Genomic DNA, 22,334 nt, shown 5'->3' with positions numbered 1-22,334 from the left:
AAATTAGCTTATTTTTGCTAACCATATTTGAAAAGGAAAACTATGGTCTCTGAAGGCAAATTAAGCTATCCTGATAAAATTCATATTTATATTCAGACTCTTTCAATTCATACAAGAATGTTCTCTCCTACAGACATGAAGAACATGATAAACTCAGAATCTAGAATGGTGTGAGACTGACACTTTGGAGGGTATCTTGGAAATGGCAATATATTAAATTTTTTTGCCTTTGTTTTCCTTTATTAGCAAATCTACAATATTGGCTTTCTCTTCCCATTGTCTTTTTTCACAGAAGTTTCTATCTCCCTCATTCATAGCCAAGAAAATGATCCTGGGAGTTAATATTTGAAAACTGTAAAAATGTGTCAAAGCCTGTTTCCTATGGTTAATGAGCCCCTCAACTCCAATGTATCACTAAGAAAATTGGTTGCCTTGGGATAGTAGTTATGTCTAACGAGATAAAGGTAAGAGAATTTGGCTTTGGTTTCTTGATTTCCAGCTTGGCCTAATAAAAGTACTACTCTTGGTTAAGGTAAAGAAGCTCCAATACTTTGGCCACCTGATTTGAACAGGCAACTCATTGGAAAAGACCCCAAAGCTGGGAAAGATTGAAGGCAGAAGGAGAAATGGGCAACAGAGGATGAGATGGTTGGATGGTATCACCAATTCAATAGACATGAACATAGGAAAACTCTGGGAGATAGTGAGGGACAGAGAAGCCTGGCATGCTGCAGTGCATGGGGTTGCAAAGAGTTGGACATGGCTTGACAAATGAACAACAACAAAGAGCTCTACATATTTCCTAAGTCCATGATAAAAATATCTCTTCTACTTGATCATAGAGAAATGTGATTATCCTTGAGCTCTCTCTTATTCTTAAATTATACTTTATGGAATGGATTACTTTTTTCCAACAGATTAATATAATATTACCATAAAAAGAAAACTAAATAATAATTTTCTTTGATTATGAATTATTGGGGCAGTGTGTAAAGAAATAATACAAGTTTGCCTTTAGAAAACTATCACAAGTAAACAGAAATGCATAAGTGAAAATTAAGAGTGTGCAAAACAACATGGAAATATAAATAGATGAATCTAAACTGTGTTATGATATATATGATCGATAGCTAAAAAAGTAGAAGGGTGAGAGAGAAAGCGAGGTCAGAAAATAAGACGGTAAGGGGTGGTGATCATTTCAATTGACAAAAACTTACCTAAAGAATAAAATTTTGCCATTTGAAACAAGATGGACCTGGAAAGTATTATATTAAGCAAAACAAGACAGAGACAGTTACTGTATGTTAACTGTGAAAATCTAAAAAATATGTGAAATCAAAAAAATTTTTTAAATGATTGAAACAAACCAGAGAAAACAGATTCACAGGCATAAAAAATAAATTAGTGGTTAAAAAGCTAGTGAGAAAATGAATGTTCAGAAGGGTAAAATAGGGAAAACAGTTAAAGAGATGCAAATTACCTGTATAATTTGTGTAAGTATAAAATAAATAAATAAGAATTCATAGTATAACACAAGGAATGTAGCCAATCATTTATAATTACTATAAATGGAATATAACACTTAAAAATTGTGAATCTGCATGCTGCACACATGAAATTTACATAAGATTTCAAATCAACTGTCTCCATTTTTAAAAAGGCATTTTTAAATGTGAAAAAGGTAATTATCTCTAAATAAATAACATCTTAAATAAAAATAAGCTAAAAATCTAAGTTAAATCTCTGCTAAAAAGGAAATCAGTAATATAGTTCAATTTATGAAAGAGGGATAAAAATGCGTGAAAAGACAAAGGAGGAAATGCCTAACAGCACAGGAAGACTATTAATTTTAACTGTCAATAATGACGTAGGCAAATAACCAAATGTTAATTACCATTTGAAATAATATTCACACCGAGGAAACCAGAATTGAAAGAGAAACATGTACCCCAATGTTCATTGCAGCACTGTTTATAATAGCCAGGACATGGAAACAACCTAGATGTCCATCAGCAGATGAATGGATAAGAAAGCTGTGGTACATGTACACAATGGAGTATTACTCAGCCGTTAAAAAGAATTCATTTGAATCAGTTCTGATGAGATGGATGAAACTGGAGCCGATTATACAGAGTGAAGTAAGCCAGAAAGAAAAACACCAATACAGTATACTAACACATATATATGGAATTTAGAAAGATGGCAATGACGACCCTGTATGCAAGACAGGAAAAAAGACATAGCGGTGTATAATGGACTTTTGGTCTCAGAGGGAGAGGGAGAGGGTGGGATGATTTGGGAGAATGGCATTCTATCATGTATACTATCATGTAAGAATTGAATCGCCAGTCTATGTCCGACGCAGGATACAGCATGCTTGGGGCTGGTGCATGGGGATGACCCACAAAGATGTTATGGGGAGGGAGGTGGGAGGGGGGGTTCATGTTTGGGAACACATGTAAGAATTAAAGATTTTAAAATTTAAAAAATAAAAAATAAATAAAAAATAAAATTTAAAATCTCTGCAAAAAAAAAAAAAGAAATAATATTCAGAGATATTTGACAAGCAGTCTGTTTTACCCCTTTAAGTGGCCTAAAATACTAATAGGCAAATCTAATGGGAAAAAAAAAAAAAAAAGGAAAAGTCATGTCAATTACTGAACTCCTAGTCAAGTTAAACAAGATGTTACGGGAGAAGACACAGATTAATACAATCAAAAGTGAAAAAGCAGTGATTGCTACTGATCTCATGCATATTAAATCTGAAAAAGCTCTATAATGATGCAAAGGAACTGATCAAAACCATCATCAAGGAATAGAAATGCAAAAAGGCAAAGCAGTTGTCTGAGGAGGCCTTATAAATAGCTGAGGAAAGAAGAGAAGTGAAAGGCAGAGGAGAAAGGGAAAGATGTACCCAACTGAATGCAGAGTTCCAGAGAATAGTAAGGAGAAATGAGAAAACATTCATAAGTGAAAAATGCAAAGAAATAGAGGGAAGTAATAGAAAGGGAATACTAGAGATCACTTCAAGAAAATTAGAGATACCAAGAAATGCTTCATGCAAAACTGGGCACAGTAAAGGACAGAAATGGCAAGGATATTTTTTTAAAAAAAGCAAAAAAGATCAAGCAAGAATACACAGAACAAGCATACAAAATAGTTCTTAACTACCTGGATAGCCATGATGGTGTGGCTAGACACCTAGAGGTAGACATCCTGGAGTGCAAAGTCAAGTGGGCTTTAGGAAGCTTTATCATAAACAAAGCTAATGGAGGTGATGGAATTCCAGCTGAACTATTTCAAATCCTAAAAGATGCTGCTGCTAAAGAGCTGCATTAAATATGCCAGCAAATTTGGAACTCAGCAGTGACCACAGGACAGGAAATGGTCAATTTTCATGCCAATCCTAAAGAAAGGCAATGTTAAAGAATATTCAAACTATCATACAACTGCACTCATTTCACATGCTAGCAAGATTATGCTCAAAATCCTTCAAGCTGGACTTCAGCAGTATGAGAAATAAGAACTTCCAGATATACAACTGGATTTTGAAAAGGCAAAGGAACCAGAAATCAAATTACCAGCCTCCACTGGATCATAGAAAAGGCAAGAGAAGTCCAGAAAATTATCTACTTCTGGTTCACTGATGACAATAAAGCCTTTGAATGTGTGGATCACGAGAAACTGTGTAAAACTCTTAAAGAGAAAGGAATACCAGACAACCTTACCTGTCTCCTGAGAAGACTGTATGCAGGACAAGAAGCAATAGTTAGAAACATACATGGAACAACAGACTGGTTCCAAATTGGGAAAGGAGTACATCAAGACTGTGTATTGTCAGCCTGCTTATTTAACTTCTATGCAGAGTACATCATGCAAAATACTGGGCTAGATGACTCACAAGCTGGAATCAAGATTGCCAGGAGAAATATCACCATCCTCAGATATGCAGATGATACCACTTTAACGGGACAGAGAGAAGAGGAACTAAAGAGCCTCTTGATGAAAGAGGAGAGTGAAAAAACTGGCTTAAAACTCAACATTCAAAAAATTAAGTTCATGGCATCTGGTCTCATCCCTTCATGGCAAATAGATAGGGAAACAATGGAAACAGTCACAGACTTTTTTTTTCCTGGGCTCCAAAATCACTGCAGATACAGACTGCAGCCATTAAATTAAAAGGCGCTTGCTCTTTGGAAGGAAAGCTATGACAAACCTAGTTAGCATATTAAAAAGCAGACGTTACTTTGACAACAAAGGTCCGTATAGTCAAAGCTATGGTTTTTCCAGTAGTCATGTACGGATATGAGAAGCGGACAAGAAAAAAAAAAATGGCTTGAGCACCAAAGAATTGATGCCTTTGAACTGTGGCATTGGAAAAGACTCTTGAGAGTCCCTTGGAAAGCAAGATCAAACCAGTCAATCCTAAAGGCATCAACCCTGAATATTCTTTGGAAGGACTGATGCTGAAGCTGAAGCTTCAATATTTTGAAAACCCGTTGTGAAGAGCTGACTCACTGGAAAATAGTCTGATGCTGGGAAAGGTTGAGGGCAGGAGGAGAAGGGATCAAGAGAAGGAGATTGTTGGATGGCATCACTGACTTGACGGACATCAATTTGAGCAAACTGGGTGATGACGAAGGATAGGGAAGTCTGGCATGCTGCAGTCCATGGGGCTCCCGAAGAGTCACAAACAAGTGAAAGACTGAACAAAAATAGCCTTATTTCTGGTCCAACCCTCAAATCCATATATGCCTACAGGAAAAATCATAGCTTTGACAATAGAGACCTTTGCCTGCAAAGTATGTCTTTGATTTATAATACGCTGTTTAGGTGTGTCATAGCTTTTCTTCCAAGGAGTAAGTGTCTTTCAAATTCATGGCAGCAGTAAACATCTGCAGTGATTTTGCAGCCCAAGAAAATAATATCTGACAATGCTTCCTTTTTTTATCCCTTCTATATTTACCATGAAGATTTTGGGGCCAAATGACCCACTCCAGTATTCTTGCCTGGAGAATCCCAGGGACGGGGGAGCCTGGTGGGCTGCCGTCTATGGGGTCGCATAGAGTTGGGCACGACTGAAGCAACTTAGCAGCAGCAGCAGCTAGCTACTTCCTTGTCTGGGTATATTTTAAGCATTAATATGCGTATAAAACCCTTGATCATCATACCAAAATAGTGTAATTTTTATTCTTTCATGGGCACCTAACCTCTCCACTCCACTACCTGGTTAAAAACATTTAGGTCTCTCTGAGAAGAAGAATCTATACTTTGAACCTCCTTGATGAATCCTATTCGGAGTAACATACGTTAAATAATGTGCTGCTGCTAAGTCGCTTCAGTCATGTCGGACTCTGTGTGACCCCATAGACGGCAGCCCACCAGGCTGCCCCGTCCCTGGGATTCTCCAGGCAACAACACTGGAGTGGGTTGCCATTTCCTTCTCCAATGCATGAAAATGAAAAGTGAAAGTGAAGCCGCTCAGTCATGTCGGACTCTTTGTCACTCCATGGACTGCAGCCTACCAGGCTCCTCAGTCCATGAGACTTTCCAGGCAAGAGTACTGAAGTGGGTTGCCATTGCCTTCTGCAATGGAAGAAGAGGGTAGCACATTAATTAATGGCTACAGTGAGAATTCTAGTATAAGTTGAATCAGTTTTATAATACAGAACCTAGCTCTGTGCTTGACAGGTAGTAGACACTGGATGGAATATTTCCATTTAAAATAGGCTGTCTCAGATTTCCCAATAGCCAGGTGGAAGCAACTCCTGACATAGAATTAAGCAGATGTGCTTTAATGGGAGGCAGGGATGACAGAAAAGTTTGGTGTTGCTTCATTATATAAGAGCAAGTTCAGGAGAATTTCAGGGTGTAGGAGTACAGGCATGGTCTGCAGAGGTCTCAGCCTATAGATAAGACTGGACCTGTGGCTCTTATGATTACAAGACTCCCTTTAGCCATAACAAAATATCAGAAAACTTTAAAAATATATTTCTTACAGATCCTGGAAAGCATATGGCACATTTGTGGCCACACACTGAGGTGATGGGAAGAGAAATGGAAAAGGGTTAGAGGAGACTAGGCAGAGTCTCAAGGGCTCACTCTTTAATGGTGAACTTAAGACACAAGTGAGGCATTCTAAAGCCTGAGAAGAGAAAAAACAAGAGAACCGAACGATCAGTTATTCAGACAGTAAAGAATCTGCCTGCAACCTAGGAGACCCAGGTTCAATCCCTGGGTGGGGAAGATGCCCTGGAGAAGGCAATGGCTACCCACTCCTGTATTCTTTTATGGAGAATCCTATGGACAGAGGAGCCTGGCAGGCTACAGTCCATGGGGTCACAAAGAGTTAGACAAGACTGAGTGACTAACACTTTCACTTCACTTTCAAGCTCTCTAAAACAAAAGAGCCTGACAGGAGGGGTGGAGGGTGGTGTTGGCCTGGATTTTTACCTAGTCTGGTGGCTGGCAATGTGTTTATTGATGCCTACTTTGAAGTGGATGCCCTGACTATCAAAGCATAAGTCAGGCACTTGCATTATGAAAAGAAAAGTCAACTGTCAGGGCTTACCTTACAGTACCATCAATGCACAGCCAAGTAAACCATGAGAAGTCAGGCAGGGAGAAGTAGGATTTTCAGGTGGCTTTCAGCTGTGAGGACAAAGGCCATTAAGACAAATATCACCTTTGCCCTTGCATTTGTGGGAAGGTTTCTGAAAGGATAATACCAGTATAAATTAGGAGAATGACAAGATTTTCGTCTTCTGAAAAATGAGAAGATATATTTACACTTCTTTAATAAAATATGAAGATGGAAAATATGACTTAAAAGTGATATTGTGTTTCTCAAGAGGAAAAATAGAACAAAAGCTGGTTAAATTTAAAGTTTGGATACACATCATTGATATTTAGCAATAAAAGGGGATCTATAAAAAAATAAATAAAAATAAAGCTTGGATAAAGGATCATTTAGAAAACCGGAAAAATTAAAAAGCAAACTACAGGTTTTGGGCTCCAAAATCACTGCAGATGGTGACTGTAGCCATGAAATTAAAAGACGCTTACTCCTTGTAAGAAAAGTTATGACCAACCTAGATAGCATATTCAAAAGCAGAGACATTACTTTGCCAACTAAGGTCCATCTAGTCAAGGCTATGGTTTTTCCAGTAGTCATGTATGGATGTGAGATTTGGACTGTGAAGAAGGCTGAGTGCTGAAGAATTGATGCTTTTGAACTGTGGTGTTGGAAAAGACTCTTGAGAGTCCCTTAGACTGCAAGGAGATCCAACCAGTCCATTCTGAAGGAGATCAGCCCTGGGATTTCTTTGGAAGGAATGATGCTAAAGCTGAAACTCCAGTACTTTGGCCACCTCATGCAAAGAGTTGACTCATTGGAAAAGACTCTGATGCTGGAAAGGATTGGGGGCAGGAGGAGAAGGGGACGACAGAGGATGAGATGGCTGGGTGGCATCACGGACTCAATGGACGTTAGTCTGAGTGAACTCCGGGAGATGGTGATGGACAGGGAGGCCTGGCGTGCTGCAATTCATGGGGTCGCAAACAGTGAGACATGACTGAGTGACTGAACTGAACTGAATAGGTCAAATAAGTAGGTAAATTTTGCCATTGAGACAATCAGGGAAAAAGCTTGCCTAAAACTCAACATTCTAAAAAGAAAGATCATGGCATCTGGTTCCATCACTTCATGGCAAATAGATGGGGAAACAGTGAGATACTTTATTTTGGGGGGCTTCAAAATCAATGCAGATGGTGACTGTAGCCATGAAATTAAAAAAAAAAAAAAAAACCTTGCTCCTTGGAAGAGAAGTTATGACCAACCTACAGGATATCAAAAAGCAGAGACATTACTTTGCTGACAAAGGTCCGGATAGTTAAAACCATAGTTCTTCCATTAGTCATGTATGGATGTGAGAGTTAGACTATAAAGAAAGCTGAACACCAAAGAATTGATGCTTTTGAACTGTGGTGTTGGAGAAGACTCTAGAGAGTTCCTTGGACTGCAAGGAGATCAAACCAGTCAATCCTCAAGGAAATCAGTCCTGAATATTCATTGGAAGGCATGCTGAAGCTGAAACTCCAATACTTTGGCTACCTGGTGTGAAGAACTGACTCATTGGAAAAGTCCCTGATGTTGGGGAAGACTGAAGGCAGGAGAAGGGGATGACAGAAGATGAGTTGGTTGGATGACCTCACTAACTCAATGGACATGAATTTGTGCCGGGAGCCAGCGTGAGGAATTCCACCCGTGACAAGGTCATGCAGCAGAGCTCTGATGGCAAGGCTAATCAGACCTCAGGTTTTCCCCCTGGAATTTCCTGAGCATCCACCCCCCAAAAAATAAGAATCTGCCTGCTTTTCCATTCTTCTGACATTCTCTGGAAAAAGTCAATTCAGGGCTTTAGTCTTCTGCATTTGAAAGAGTATTTCAATCCAAAAACCCCTCTGATGGCTTTCTAGCCTGCCTGCAGGACTCGTACAGCTGCATATGTGATTGTTTGAGGCCTCCTGACAGCAGGAGGCACAGGAAGCTTAAAACATTCTAGGAATGTAGGGGCTTCTGAAGAGTCAAAAACATTAGAATAGGACTGATTAAAGGTTTCATTTGTTGAGCCAATAATTGCTGCCAAATTTTCATATCCTTTATTTTTAGATATAATTGGTATATAGAAAAACAAGTAGTAGACCTGGTATTAGCAACATTAGATCTCTGAGTTAAGTACCTTCTTTGTTATAACCCACTGTGCCTTTGTTCTATAGAGATGTAACTTTAGCGCTTTAAGGAGATGCAGATTAAAGAAAAACACTTAGGGGAAAGGAAATTAACATTCATTAAGGAAGAGAACCAAAAAGTGTTAACAAGCCTCTTGGCCAGAAGATAATGTAAATCACCTGAGATCTTTTGTATACAAAAAGATATACAGAAAGAGTCTGGGCTGCGAACGCTACATAATTTTGTATTACCCATTGATCTCTATGTATAATCAAAAGTGTAAAAGGCCTTGAAGGACAATAGAAGGAGAGCCAGTCACTGGACTGGTTTCCCCCGTGTCTCCTCTTTACTCTAATTTCAGGCTGAATTCCCATCTAGGGCATGGAGGCTCACTGCGTCTACTTACTTGTCCCGGTTTCTAAGATCCGTAAGAGAGAGAGCCCAAGGCGGGGCACTCTCCGATATTCAAACAGGCACCGGTGGCCTAACGTAGATGGTGCAAGCTCCTTGTCTGGAGCTTTATTGGTTTTCCACGTAACCCAAATTAATCAGCCTCTTCTCTCCACTTAATCTTCCTACGACACTGTTGTTTCTTAATCTAGTCTTATATTAATAAACAAATAAGTTTTTCTCACGCCAAAGCCATCCCCGCTTCGAATTCCCTGGGTCCACCGGGGCTGGACCCCAGCAAATTTGAGCAAGCTCTGGGAGTTTGTGATGGACAGGAAAGCCTGGCAGGCTGCAGTCCATGGGGTGACAAAGAGTGGGACATGACTGAATGACTGAACTGAACTGAAGACAATCAGAATTAACATCCTGTTCTCTGTTCTCTAATAAGAGAAGCAATATTAACTGTGTAGCTGTGATTTAGTCACAGTTGGTTCATGAGAGAATGAGATCAGTAGCTGTGGAAATGGAGCAGAAAATTATTTTGCAGTATGAGTAAAAGCTTAATAATAACTATGATGTTTTTAATTTACTGAATGTTGCTGTGGATCTCTGTATAAGTCAGAGTTCTTTTTTGAGTGTGTCTGATTCCAAACTCTTGAGATTTCTGCTGTATTTAAAAAACTCAACCATACTCCCACCACCTAGGGGTAATAGAAAGGCCATTCTATATTTGGCTTCTAATTGAGAATCAGTGTGAAAGAAACCAATCCAGTGCTAATTTACTACTGATATTGTTCAGTTGATTCCTGAACAACAAGACTTTGAACTGTATGGGACAATTATAGGCATATTTTTTTCAATAAATATAGTGGGAACACTTTTGGAGATTTGCTACAATTTAAAAAATTAAAAATTCACAGAGGAGCCATGTACCCTAGAAATAACAAGACATTTACAAAAAAGTTGTGTGTGTCATAAGTGCAAAAATACATATGGATACTAGTGTATCTTTGTATATGCAGAAGGCATTGTTGTCCAGTCACTAAGTCATGTCCAATTTTGGAAACATAACCCACCTACCAAATTGTTACTGTTCAGTTACTAAATTGTGTCCACCTCTTTGTGACCCCATGAACTGCAGCATGCCAGGTTTTCCTGTCCTTCACTATCTCAGAGTTTGCTCAAGCTCACATCCATTGAGTCGGTGATGCTATCCAACCATCTTGCCCTCTGTTACCCCCTTCTCCAGACTTCAATTTTTCCCAGCATCAAGGCCTTTTTCCAATGAGTCGGTTCTTCACATTAGATGGCCAAAGTATTGGAGCTTCAGTTTCAGCATCCAGTGAATATTCAGTGTTGATTTATTTTAGGATTGACTAGTTTGACTTCCTTGCTGTCCAAGGAACTCTCAAGAGTCTTCTCCAACATCACAGTTCAAAAGCATTAATTCTTCGGCTTTCAGCCTTCTTTATGTCCAACTCTCATATCCATACGTGACTACTGAAAAATCATAGCTTTGACCACCCAGAACTTCATCAGCATAGTGATATCTTGCAACATCCCTGCCAGTGGGCCACCGACCCTGTCCTTCTGGATCCAGAGGGGAGAGCCTTTCATCCTCATAGTCTGTGAGGTGTCTGTGAAACGTCTAACTGGTGATATACATTTAACAATGATTTTTATTTGTAAAACTCCTGGCCTTTGTAATCCACCAAATAAAGGACAGATCAATTCTACTAACTGAAATGTGCTTGGAGAATATGCAGAAAGAAGGATACCAAACAGAAGACAAAAAGGAAGAGCTCTCAAGATAGAATACTAGGAAACAGTGATATTTCATAGACGAGTAGAGAATGAAGAGACTGTGTAAGACACTAAAAAAAAGAGATTCAAAATTAGAAAAATGAGAATGATGGTTTAGGATCCCTTTGAAAAATGACTAATTGGGTCCCCAGTTTCTTGCTATGATCATATACTGGTTAGTACTTTTAGATGTGAAAAATAACTGAAATTTAATTTAAAGAACATATTGATTCCAGGTAAAATAGATGCAAAAATGTGCCATTGATTTCAAATGTAATAAAATTTTATAGTGTTAGAAGATTAGGGGGTCATTGGAATTGAAGGTCACGTTGAAGAAGCTTAAAGGATAAACTGAGCAGGGATGAGATGAAAAGATAAGACACTAATATCTTTTCAAAGGCATTGAAACCATAATGAAAACAGGCACAGCATGGAAGAATAATTTTGATGATACTAAAAAAGTTGTCACTTCAAAGTGTCAGGAACCACAGTCAGTTACCTGAAAAATAACATGAATGCACATGAGCATATTTCTTCTGCAAAGAGCACAATCTTACTTCACACTATGGATAAAATGAGTGCTCAGTTGTGTCCGACTCTTTGCAACCCCAAGGACAGTAGCCCACCAGGCTCCTCTGTCCATGGGATTCTCCAGGCAAGATGCTGGAGTGGGTTGCCATTTCCTTCTCCAATAGATAAAACAGTAGTGCTTGAAACCAACTATGAATTAAGAATAGGAAAACAAGTAGAAAAGAATAAATGGACAGTGGAAAATGTCAGGATCCAGGCTTGTATTTTGTCATCATTCTTCTATGTTTTCCAGGAAAGATACATCTCACCCTTTAAAGAATCCTTATAAAGTAAGAGTTGCAGATAATTCATCTTCATCATCTGGATGCATCCCATATACAAAGTTTGTCTTGGATTTAAAAAAAGGTTAAATACACAAGAAGTAGTATTATCTTTTTTCATTACTTTTTTGTAAATTTAGTCCATGTCATGAATTAACAAACATTTGTAAATTTTAAGGGACAAACAATGATCTTAGAAAGAGTTGGTTTGATAATAACATAAATCCTAAAGGAATAATCCTCTCTCAAGCTTGTAAATTCAGAAAGACTGTCAGAACAGTGATGATCTTGATTATAATGTGAAGGGCTAACTAAATGTAGACCAATGTGAAGGCATAAAGAAATGTAGACTGATGTGATGGGATAAGTAAATATAGACTGGTTTGTTTGGCTGTAATTGCAGAGTGTTTTGGTACAGAATTCATATACCAACCTCCTCATAAAATCTCTTTGATTTTCCCTTGTCAATTAGATAGATTTCAAAACTCAGTGGTGAAAAACCACACAGCAATAACAACTTTCATCCTTCTGGGACTGACAAATGACCCACAACTGCAAATTCTGCTTCCATCTTTCTATTTCTCACTTGCCTCTTGAGTGTAACAGGGAACTTGATGATCATCACCCTCACACTGGTAGACTCCCATCTTAAAACTCCTATGTACCTCTTCCTCAGAAATTTTTCCTTCTTGGAAGTTTCATTTACCACTGTCTGTATTCCTAGGTTTCTGTACAGTACATCAACTGAGGACAATACCATCACCTACAATACTTGCACAAGTCAAATATTTTTTTGTTATTCTCTTTGGAGCATCAGAATTTTTTCTGCTGGCAGCCATGTACTATGACCACTATGCGGCCATTTGTAAACCCCCACATTGCACGACCATCATGAACAATAGAGTCTGGACCTTCTTAGTCCTCAGCTGTTGGGTTTCAGGTTTGATGATGATCATCCTACCCCTTAGGCTCCAGCTAGAATATTTCCAATGTCATTGATCATTTTAGCTGCAATGCTGGTCCCCTCCTAAAGATCTTGTGCTCAGATACGTGGTAATAGAACAAATAGTTATCCTTGTGGCTGTATTTGCCCTCATTATCACCCTAGTATCTGTATTTCTGTCCTACACATACATCATTAGGACAATTCTGAGGTTTCCCTCAGTCCAACACAGGAAAAATGCCTTTTCTACCTGCTCATCCCACATGATTGTAGTTTCCATCACCTATGGAAGCTGTATCTTCATCTATGTCAAACCCCCGCCAAAGGAAGAGATGGCCATAAATAAAGGTGTCTCAGTGCCCACCACTGCTGTGGCCCCTTTGTTGAACCCCTTCATTTACACCCTGATGAGTAAGCAAGTGAAGCAAGCTTTCAATAACTCCATAAAGAGGATTACATTCCTCTCAAAAGAATCCAAGTTTTCATCAGAGTAGAATGAAATCCTTCTAAATATTTAACTATAGCTTCTAATTATTTCATTGCTTTGTACCTAAAATTTCATCATTTTATCCTTCTCAAAGACATTTAATACTGTTTCCTAATCTCACCGTAATCAAATTTCTGTCAAACCAAACTCATACATGGCGTTTTCTTTTATTGTGAAACTATAAAATATACTTCCACATAATTAAACTTGTCTCCACTTCTGACCTAGTCTTTTCTTTAATGATCTAAGAGAATTAGGAAAGTAATAATATTTAATGTACATAAATTATATAGAAGATACATTATGTAATAATAATACTAATTTTACTAATAGTACTCTAATATGGGGCTTCCCTGGTGGTGCAGAGGTTAAAGCGTCTGCCTGCAATGTGGGAGACCTGGATTCGATCCCTGGGTCGGGAAGATCCCCTGGAGAAGGAAATGGCAACCCACTCCAGTATTCTTGCCTGGAGAATCCCATGGACGGAGGAGCCTGGTGGGCTACAGTCCATGGATCGCAAAGAGTCGGACACGACTGAGCGACTTCACTTCACTCTAAAATACTAATAATCAAATAAAACAAATCAACAGCAATAAACATGTATTAAAAATAAATTTGTCCAAACAGGTATTCCAGGCTAATTAAAATAATGAAAGGTCAAACAGGAAATAACTATATCAATGGGAGTTTCAGAATGATCTGAATTCTAAAAAATGGAAGCATCTTCACAATCACTAATAAGACGCATTAGCTATATAGTTTCTATTCACTTAAAAGGGATGCATCTAATTTAAAACAAATTTAAAAGTGACATCACTTATTATGAGTTACAAAATTAGAATAGATGTATGAGTGATTTAGCATATCAAATTTTAAATGCTCATAATACAACTACACATAAATACAAGGGCAACAGGACGATTTTAAAAGATATCAGAAGTATCCTAAACAACAGAAATAGAAAGTTATAAAAGCAAGTAAATATTAGAATTATGATCAAGGGACAATTGAAGATGATATTGCTAAATTTTATAACTTAGAATTTGAAGCAAGTAACATGTGGGCTTGTCAATTTAAAACAAATAAAGAAAGAAAGAAGGAATGAAGAAAGAAAGAAAACCTTTCCTGATAATACATTCACTTTTTCATTATTTTCATTGAAAGTAAACAATTACTTCTACTGGCTAGGAAACAAAAAGGACAAAAAAAAAAAAAAGCTGTTCTAAAAATTTGAAAAATTGTGCCTGATATTCAATGAAAACCTCAGAAACTATTTATTTTTAAATGTAAAGTAGGGATTGAAAGTGCCAATATTCTTTTAAATTATTTCTATTGGCATAATTCTGCCTTTACCAATCCCATAAATATTTCAGTTATACTAAAAAGTAGTTGTTTGTCAGTTGCTTCATTTGCTATTATTTTCTCCCATTCCGAAGGCTGTCTTTTCACCTCCGTGGTGGATTCATGTTCATGTATGGCAAAACCAATACAATATTGTAAAGTAATTAGCCTCCAATTAAAACAAATAAATTTAAATTTTAAAAAAGACAAAAAAAAAATGTAGACAGAAGAAGACTGAGCAAATTAACCAGCATATTACAGGTAGCAAAGAGTGGAGTCTGGATTTTAATTTCAAGTCATGTTTAATCTGCTGCAGTACATAACCTATCAAGCAGCAAAGTAGTTTTGGGGGGGCAGGGTTGGGAAAAGACATTGTAACTGAAAAATAAATGAAAGTAATTGAAAGACACTGTAATTGAAAGTATACACACCAGCTAGTAGGAGAGATCTTTACCTGCAACGATACACTCTTAAGTTAAGTATGGTTGTGAAAGTTGGACTATAAAGAAAGCTGAGCACCGAAGAACTGATGCTTTTGAACTGTGGTGTTGGAGAAGACTCTTAAGAGTCCCTTGGTGTGTATGCTGGTGCACGGGGATGATCCAGAGAGATGATATGGGGTGGGAGGTTGGAGGGGGGTTCAGGATTGGGAACTCATCTACAACCGTAGCGGATTCATGTTAATGTATGGCAATACCAATACAGTATTGTAAAGTAAAATATAGTAAAAAAAAAAAAAAAAAAAAAAAAAGAGTCCCTTGGACTGCAGGGAGATCCAACCAGTCCATCTTAAAGGAAATCAGTCTTAGGTGTTCATTGGGAGGACTGATGTTGAAGCTGAAACTCCAATACTTTGGCCATCTGACGCAAAGAGTTGACTCATTTGAAAAGACCCTGATGTTGGGAAAGACTGAAGGCAGGAGGAGAAGGGGATGACAAAAGATGAGATCATTAGATGGCATCACCAACTCAATGGACATGAATGTGGGTAAACTCTGGGAGTTGGCAATGGACAGGGAGGCCTGGTGTGCTGCGGTTCATGGGGTTGCAAAGAGTTGGACACGACTGAGTGACTGACATGAACTGAAGTTATCAATATGCCTAATTATCTCTGTTAAATTTCTTTATTGATATCAAAGAAAAACATTATTGTCTAAACATTTCAGAATTTATGTCATAGACTTTACATAGCATGATCTGTCCTATTGCAGCATATTTAGGAATTTATGTTTTGATAAGAAGGAAGATGAGGTAAAAATGGAGTTATCACCTCCCTGAAACTTCGAAACATAAATCATCAACATGACCTCATGAAACATACAACAGAGAGCTCTTAGGTACTAAAGTGAGAAATATCGAAATAAATCTGCACAAGAGACACTAAAGTAGTCATTATTGAAACCAGAGTAATTATGTGACACTTAGAAATGTGTGGCTAATAAGTTAATAAATGATGAATATAATTATTATATTATATATAATTGCAAAAGAGACAAATAGTTTTAATTACTTGATTTAGATTAGGCTTCCCTAGTGGCTCAGATGGTAAAGCATCTGCCTATAATGTGTGTAGACCCAGGTTTGATCCCTGGATTGGGAAGATTCTCTGGAGAAGGAAATGGCAACCCACTCCAGTACTCTTGCCTGGAAAATCTCATGGATGGATGGAGCCTGGTAGGCTATAGTCTGTGGGGTCACAAAGAGTCTGACATGACTGAGTGACTTCACTTTCTTTCACTTTCACTGTAAAAGCTATATGTTAAAACCAAAACAAGTTCAGGACATCAAGATCTAAAATTCAGAAAGTATAGGAGTCAGAGACAAAAGTTGCTCTAATTTCTTTATATGCGGAATTTTAAGTATCACACATGCAGTGCATGCTCAGTCATGTCTAACTCTTTGCAACCCCATGGACTGTAGACCACCAAGCTTCTCTGTCCATGGGATTCTCCAGGCAAGAATACAAGAGTAGGTTGCCATTTCTTCCTCCAGGAGATTTTCCCCAACCAGGGATCAAACCTAAATTGCAGGCATATTATTTCTTGCTGAGCCATCAGATAACCCATCAAAACAAGGATAATAAGCAATTAATATTTGAGCTACTGAGATTTTATTGTGTTGAAAAGTAACATCCTTTTTAAATGGAGGTGAAAGAAGTGAAATGGTGGCAACATCATAGCTTGAAAGAAAGAAGACTAAGAAAGCTTAATACAAAGAAGATCCATTTGGTTAAGATTGCATACTAGCACTTTTTGTGTGTGTGTGTGTGTGTGTTGTTTCCCTAATTGTTTGTAATGTCTGTGGCCTTTGTTGATGTATGTTCATTTGAAGAAGTGGGCACCACTTTCAAGCTTTGCAGACTGGCTTTGAGAGGGAAAGCCCATCACCACCCAGCCCTCCCTGAGGTTCCGGGCTCACCATCTGGTGGAGTTGAGCTTAATGCTGAAGTCCAGTACCACTTATTGAAAAGAGTATTGTCAATCAAAAAACTAATGCACACGTGAGAGTTGTGAGTTATGTTTCATTTGGAGCATAATGAGGGCTGTAGCCTGGGAGACAGCATTACAGATAGCACTGAGAAACTGACCTCACTGTAGACCCCAGCATCAGGGTCACCCAGCTATCTCCTATGCCAGGCTGGGCCCATGGCCCAAAGCTCTAGGCCAGTGCCTGCTCCAGCACAACCAGCCCGTGTGGGTCCTAGATCCAGACTTGCCCTGGTGTTCCCATTCTCCATGAATGGCCCCCACAGACATAGGCTGAAGGTCCACCCCCATGTACACAGGCTCCAAAACCAATACCACAGTCTAAGACCAAGCATGCTTCCAGAGACACAGGTGCCAGACCACCTAGTGGACCCCAACACCAGGAAGGTTCCCCCAGGCTCCAGAGCAGGTCCATCCCCAGGCACCAGGCTCAACACAGCATCCCACCACCTCTTGCAAATTCGGGCTCATGCCTCATCCTGTACCAGATCATCCTTGGGCACCTGGGTACCAGGACTGCCATAATGGATTCAGATGTCAGACCTGCCCCAGTGGAACTAGGCTCCAGGCACACACCTGCAGGCACAGGCACCGGGTCAGCCCTGGTGGACCTAGGCAGCAGGCCTACTTTATGGGAATGGAAATTAAATGGTAATGGAATGGAAATGGTAATGATAGTAGAAATTAAAACAGAAATAAACAAATGGGACCTAGATAAACTTAGAAGATTTGCACAGCAAAGGAAACAATAAACACAAGGAGAAGAAAATCAATAGAATGGGGGGAAATATTTGCAAATGATGTGACCAACAAGGGATTTATTTCTAAAATATATAAATAGCTCACAGCTCAATATCTAAGAAATAAACAACCCAATCAAAAATGGGCAGAAGATCTAAATAGATATTAATCCAAAGAAAATATACAGGTGACTAAAAGACACATGAAAAGATGTTGAAAATCACTGGTTACTATAGAAATGCAAATCAAAACTACAATGAGGTACCACTTCATACTAGTCAGTATGGCCATCATCAAAATATCTACAAACAATAAATGCTAGACAGGATGTGGAGAGAAGAGAACACTCCTATGTTGTTGATGGAAATGTAAGTTGATGCAGTCACTGAAAAACAGTATGGAGGTTTCTAAAAAAACTAAAAATAGAACTAATATATGAATCGGCAATCTTACTTCTGGGGATATACCCAGAGTAAACTAAAATTTGTAAAGACACATGCACCCCAAAATTCATTTCAACACTATTTACAACAGCCCTTACATGGAAACAAACTAAACGCTCATCAGCAAATGACTGGATAAAAAAAAGTGTGGTACATATACACACAATGAAATATTATTCAACCATCAAGAAAGAATGAAATAATGCCATTTGCAGCAGCATGGATGGACCTAGGGATTATCACAATGAGTGAAGTTAGCCAGACAGAGAAAGACAAGCATTATATGACATGGCTTAAGTGGTAAAAATCTGCCTGCAACACAGGAGACAGAGGAGATGCAGGTTTGATTTCCCAGTTCAGGAAGATGCCCTAGAGTAAGAAATGGCAACACGCTGTAGTATTCTTGCTTGAAAATTAGATGCACAGAGGAGCCTGGTGGGCTACAGTCCACAGAGGCACAGAGAGCCAGACACAACTGAGCACGCAGTCATGACACACAATTGCTTATATGTGGATTAAAAAAAAAATGATACAAATTAACTTACTTACAAAACATAAATAAACTCACAGACACAAAAAACAAACTTATAGTAACCAAAGAGCAAAGGAGGGGTAAATTAGGAGTTTTTGATAACATATGCAACTACTATAATAAAAATACATAACCAAAAAGGACCTACTGTACAGCACAGGAAAATGTGTGCAATACTTTGAAATAACCTACAAGGGAAAAGAGGCTGAAAAAAAGAACATATATAACTTAATCATTTTGCTGTACACCTGAAACTAATACAACATTATAAATCAACCATGCTTCCATTTAAAAATAGAAAATTATTAATGTTTACTAAGCAGACAAAAATTATACACAGAACTGTACAAAAAAGGTCTACATGACCTGGATAATCACGAAGGTGTGATCACTCATCTAGAGCCAGACATCCTGGAATGTGAAGTCAAGAGGGCCTTAGAAAGCATCACTACGAACAAAGCTAGTGGAGGTGATGGAATTCCAGTAGAGCTATTTTAAATCCTGAAAGATGATGCTGTGAAAGTGCTGCACTCAATATTCCAGCACATTTGTAAAACTCAGCAGTGGCCACAGGACTGGAAAAGGTCAGTTTTCATTCCAATCCCAAAGAAAGGCAATGCCAAAGAATGCTCAAACTACCGCACAATTGCACTCATCTCACACGCTAGTAAAGTAATGCTCAAAATTCTCCAAGCAAGGCTTCAGCAATACATGAACCGTGAACTTCCTGATGTTCAAGCTGGTTTTAGAAAAGGCAGAGGAACCAGAGATCAAATTGCCAACATCAGCTGGATCATTGAAAAAGTAAGAGTTCCATAAAAACATCTATTTCTGCTTTATTTACTATGCCAAAGCCTTTGACTGTGTGGATCACAATAAACTGTGGAAAATTCTTCAAGAGATGGGAATACCAGACCACCTGACTTGCCTCTTGAGAAATCTGTATGCAGGTCAGGAAGCAACAGTTAGAACTGGACATGGAACAACAGACTGGTTCCAAATAGGAAAAGGAGTGTGTCAAGGCTGTATATTGTCACCCTGCTTATTTAACTTATATACAGAGTACATCATGAGAAACGCTCAACTGGGAGAAACACAAGCTGAAATCAAGACTGCCAGGAGAAATATCAATAACCTCAGATATGCAGATGACACCACCCTTATGGCAGAAAGTGAAGAGGAGCTAAAAATCTTCTTGATGAAAGTGAAAGAGGAGAGTGAAAATGTTGGCTTGAAGCTCAACATTCAGAAAATGAAGATCATGGCATCTGGTCCCATCACTTCATGGGAAGTAGATGGGGAAACAGTGGAAACAGTGTCAGACTTAATTTTTTTGGGCTCCAAATCACTGCAGATGGTGACTGCAGCCATGAAATTAAAAGACGCTTACTCCTTGGAAGAAAAGTTATGACCAACCTAGATAACATTTTCAAAAGCAGAGACATTATTTGCCGACTAAGGTCCTTGTAGTCAAGGCTATGGTTTTTCCAGTAGTCATGTATGGATGTGAGAGTTGGACTGTGAAGAAGGCTGAACACTGAAGAACTGATGCTTTTGAGCTGTGGTTTTGGAGAAGACACTTGAAAGTCCCTTGGACTGCAAGGAGATCCAACCAGTCTATTCTGAAGGAGATCAGCCCTGGGATTTCTTTGGAAGGAACGGTGCTAAAGCTGAAACTCCAGTACTTTGGCCACCTCATGTGAAGAGTTGATTCACTGGAAAAGACTCTGATGCTGGGAGGTATTGGGATCAGTAGGGGAAGGGGACGACAGAGGATGAGATGGCTGGATGGCATCACTGACTCGATGGACGTGAGTCTGAATGAACTCCGGGAGTTGGTGATGGACAGGAAGGCCTGGCATGCTGCTATTCATGGGGTTGCAGAGTCGGACACGACTGAGCGACTGAACTGAACTGAACTGAACCTGACAAAAATTTTAAAATTGATCCAAAAAACACTTTACAAAATACTAGTCTGCATTACACTTTTAAAGAATAAGTTCTCTTGGAGCATCTTAAGCATATTTAATAATTCAGTTTAAGAATTTTTAAAACTATGGCTTTTAAATGAATCATGGAACATTCATTTAAATTACTTAAGAAATACAATACTCCAAAAACTTATATTCCATAATACCACTAAATCCTTCCATTCATTTTATTCTAACATGCTATTAGAGAAAATAAATTTTGCAATTTTATATTTCTAACACAGAAATATTTCATTTTGAAGAACAGAAAGTTAACTTCAGATACGTAGAATGGAAAGGGTTTCTAATTTCTAAGCTCAGGTAAGCATAAGTGATATAATTAATTAAATATTAGAGATCAATTCTTGTACTAGAAATAATAAAAGAATTTTTGTTCAATGTTTCTTTCATGCTTCATGTTGATTATTTCAATAAACAGTATTACTTTTCTGAAGCAGAAAATATCTTTCTAAATACATCTCTGAAGGCTTAACTTGCTGGTTCCTTAGAGTATAAATGAATGGGTTCAACAAAGGGGCAATTGAAGTATTTAATACAGCCACTGCTTTGCTTAAAGTGATCCTTTCATTTGCTGAGGGCTTTATGTAGATGAATATACAACTACCATAAGTGATGGATACAACAATCATGTGAGAAGAGCAGGTAGAAAAGGCTTTTTTCTTTTGTTGAGCTGAAGGGAATTTTAGAATTGTCTTGATTATATAAGAGTAAGAAAGAATTATCAATAGCAGTGTGACCATGAGGATTATCACAGCTAATAAAAATGCAATCATTTCTAGTAAATGTGTATCTGAGCAAGAAAGTTGTAGGATAGGATAAATATCACAAATGAAATGATCAATAACATTTGATGCACAGAAATCCAGGTGAAGACCCAAAATCAGTGGAGGGAAAATAACCAGGAAGCCAGATGCCCAAGAACTGAGTACCAGCTGATGACAGATTGTGCTGCTCATGATAGATGTATAATGCAAAGGCTTGCAAATGGCAACATAGCGGTCATAGGACATAGCCGCCAAAAGGAAAAATTCTGTAACTCCCAAGAATATATAGAAAAATAACTGAGACCTGCAACCAATATAAGAAATCGTCTTTTCTCTGTTTACAGTGGTGATTAGGAATCTGGGGATGCAAGCACTTGTGAATAAAATTTCCAGGAAAGAGAAATTATGGAGGAAGAAATACATTGGGGTCTTGAGATGGGGATCCAACAGAGTGAGGGCAATGATGGTTAAGTTTCCAATCATGCTCAACGTGTAATTTAGAAGCAGAAACAAAAAAAATTAGAATCTGTAACTGGGAATCATCTGTCAGTCCCAGAAGGATAAACTCTGTGTGCTTTGTATGGTTCTTCATTTCTCCTCAATGATGGAGAACAATTTCTTGTAATAAAAAGGTACAAAAATAAGAAACTACAGGAATAGATTTATCTTTAAGATATGATATATTAAAGGATACATGTGCACAAACATACCCATTTGCCTGAGTTTAAAGATATGCTCTAGAACTCTGCTGCAAATACTATTATTATCGAAGTCACCTCCATTTTGGAAATTGACCTATAAAGTCTATAAGAGGTGTTTTTTTTTCAGCCT

General features: G+C 38.3%; 1 protein-coding gene and 1 pseudogene across 1 annotated transcript; one reads left to right on the top strand and one right to left on the bottom strand.

The window, feature by feature from the left end:
* Window positions 1-9,112: 9,112 nt before the first annotated feature.
* LOC138078678 (olfactory receptor 6C2-like) lies at window positions 9,113-13,212 on the top strand (annotated as a pseudogene).
* A 7,947-nt stretch (window positions 13,213-21,159) lies between these two features.
* On the bottom strand, window positions 21,160-22,095 carry LOC138078523 (olfactory receptor 6C70-like). The gene is given in 3 exon segments (XM_068971372.1): window positions 21,160-21,206; window positions 21,209-22,019; window positions 22,021-22,095. Coding segments are annotated over 3 exon segments (933 nt in total).
* Between the last annotated feature and the right edge of the window lie 239 nt (window positions 22,096-22,334).

Source organism: Capricornis sumatraensis, chromosome 4 (genome assembly GCF_032405125.1).
Source record: "Capricornis sumatraensis isolate serow.1 chromosome 4, serow.2, whole genome shotgun sequence".
Lineage (NCBI taxonomy): Eukaryota > Metazoa > Chordata > Mammalia > Artiodactyla > Bovidae > Capricornis > Capricornis sumatraensis.
Note: the sequence above shows the minus strand (reverse complement) of the source record. Positions and strands in the feature narration are given on the sequence as shown.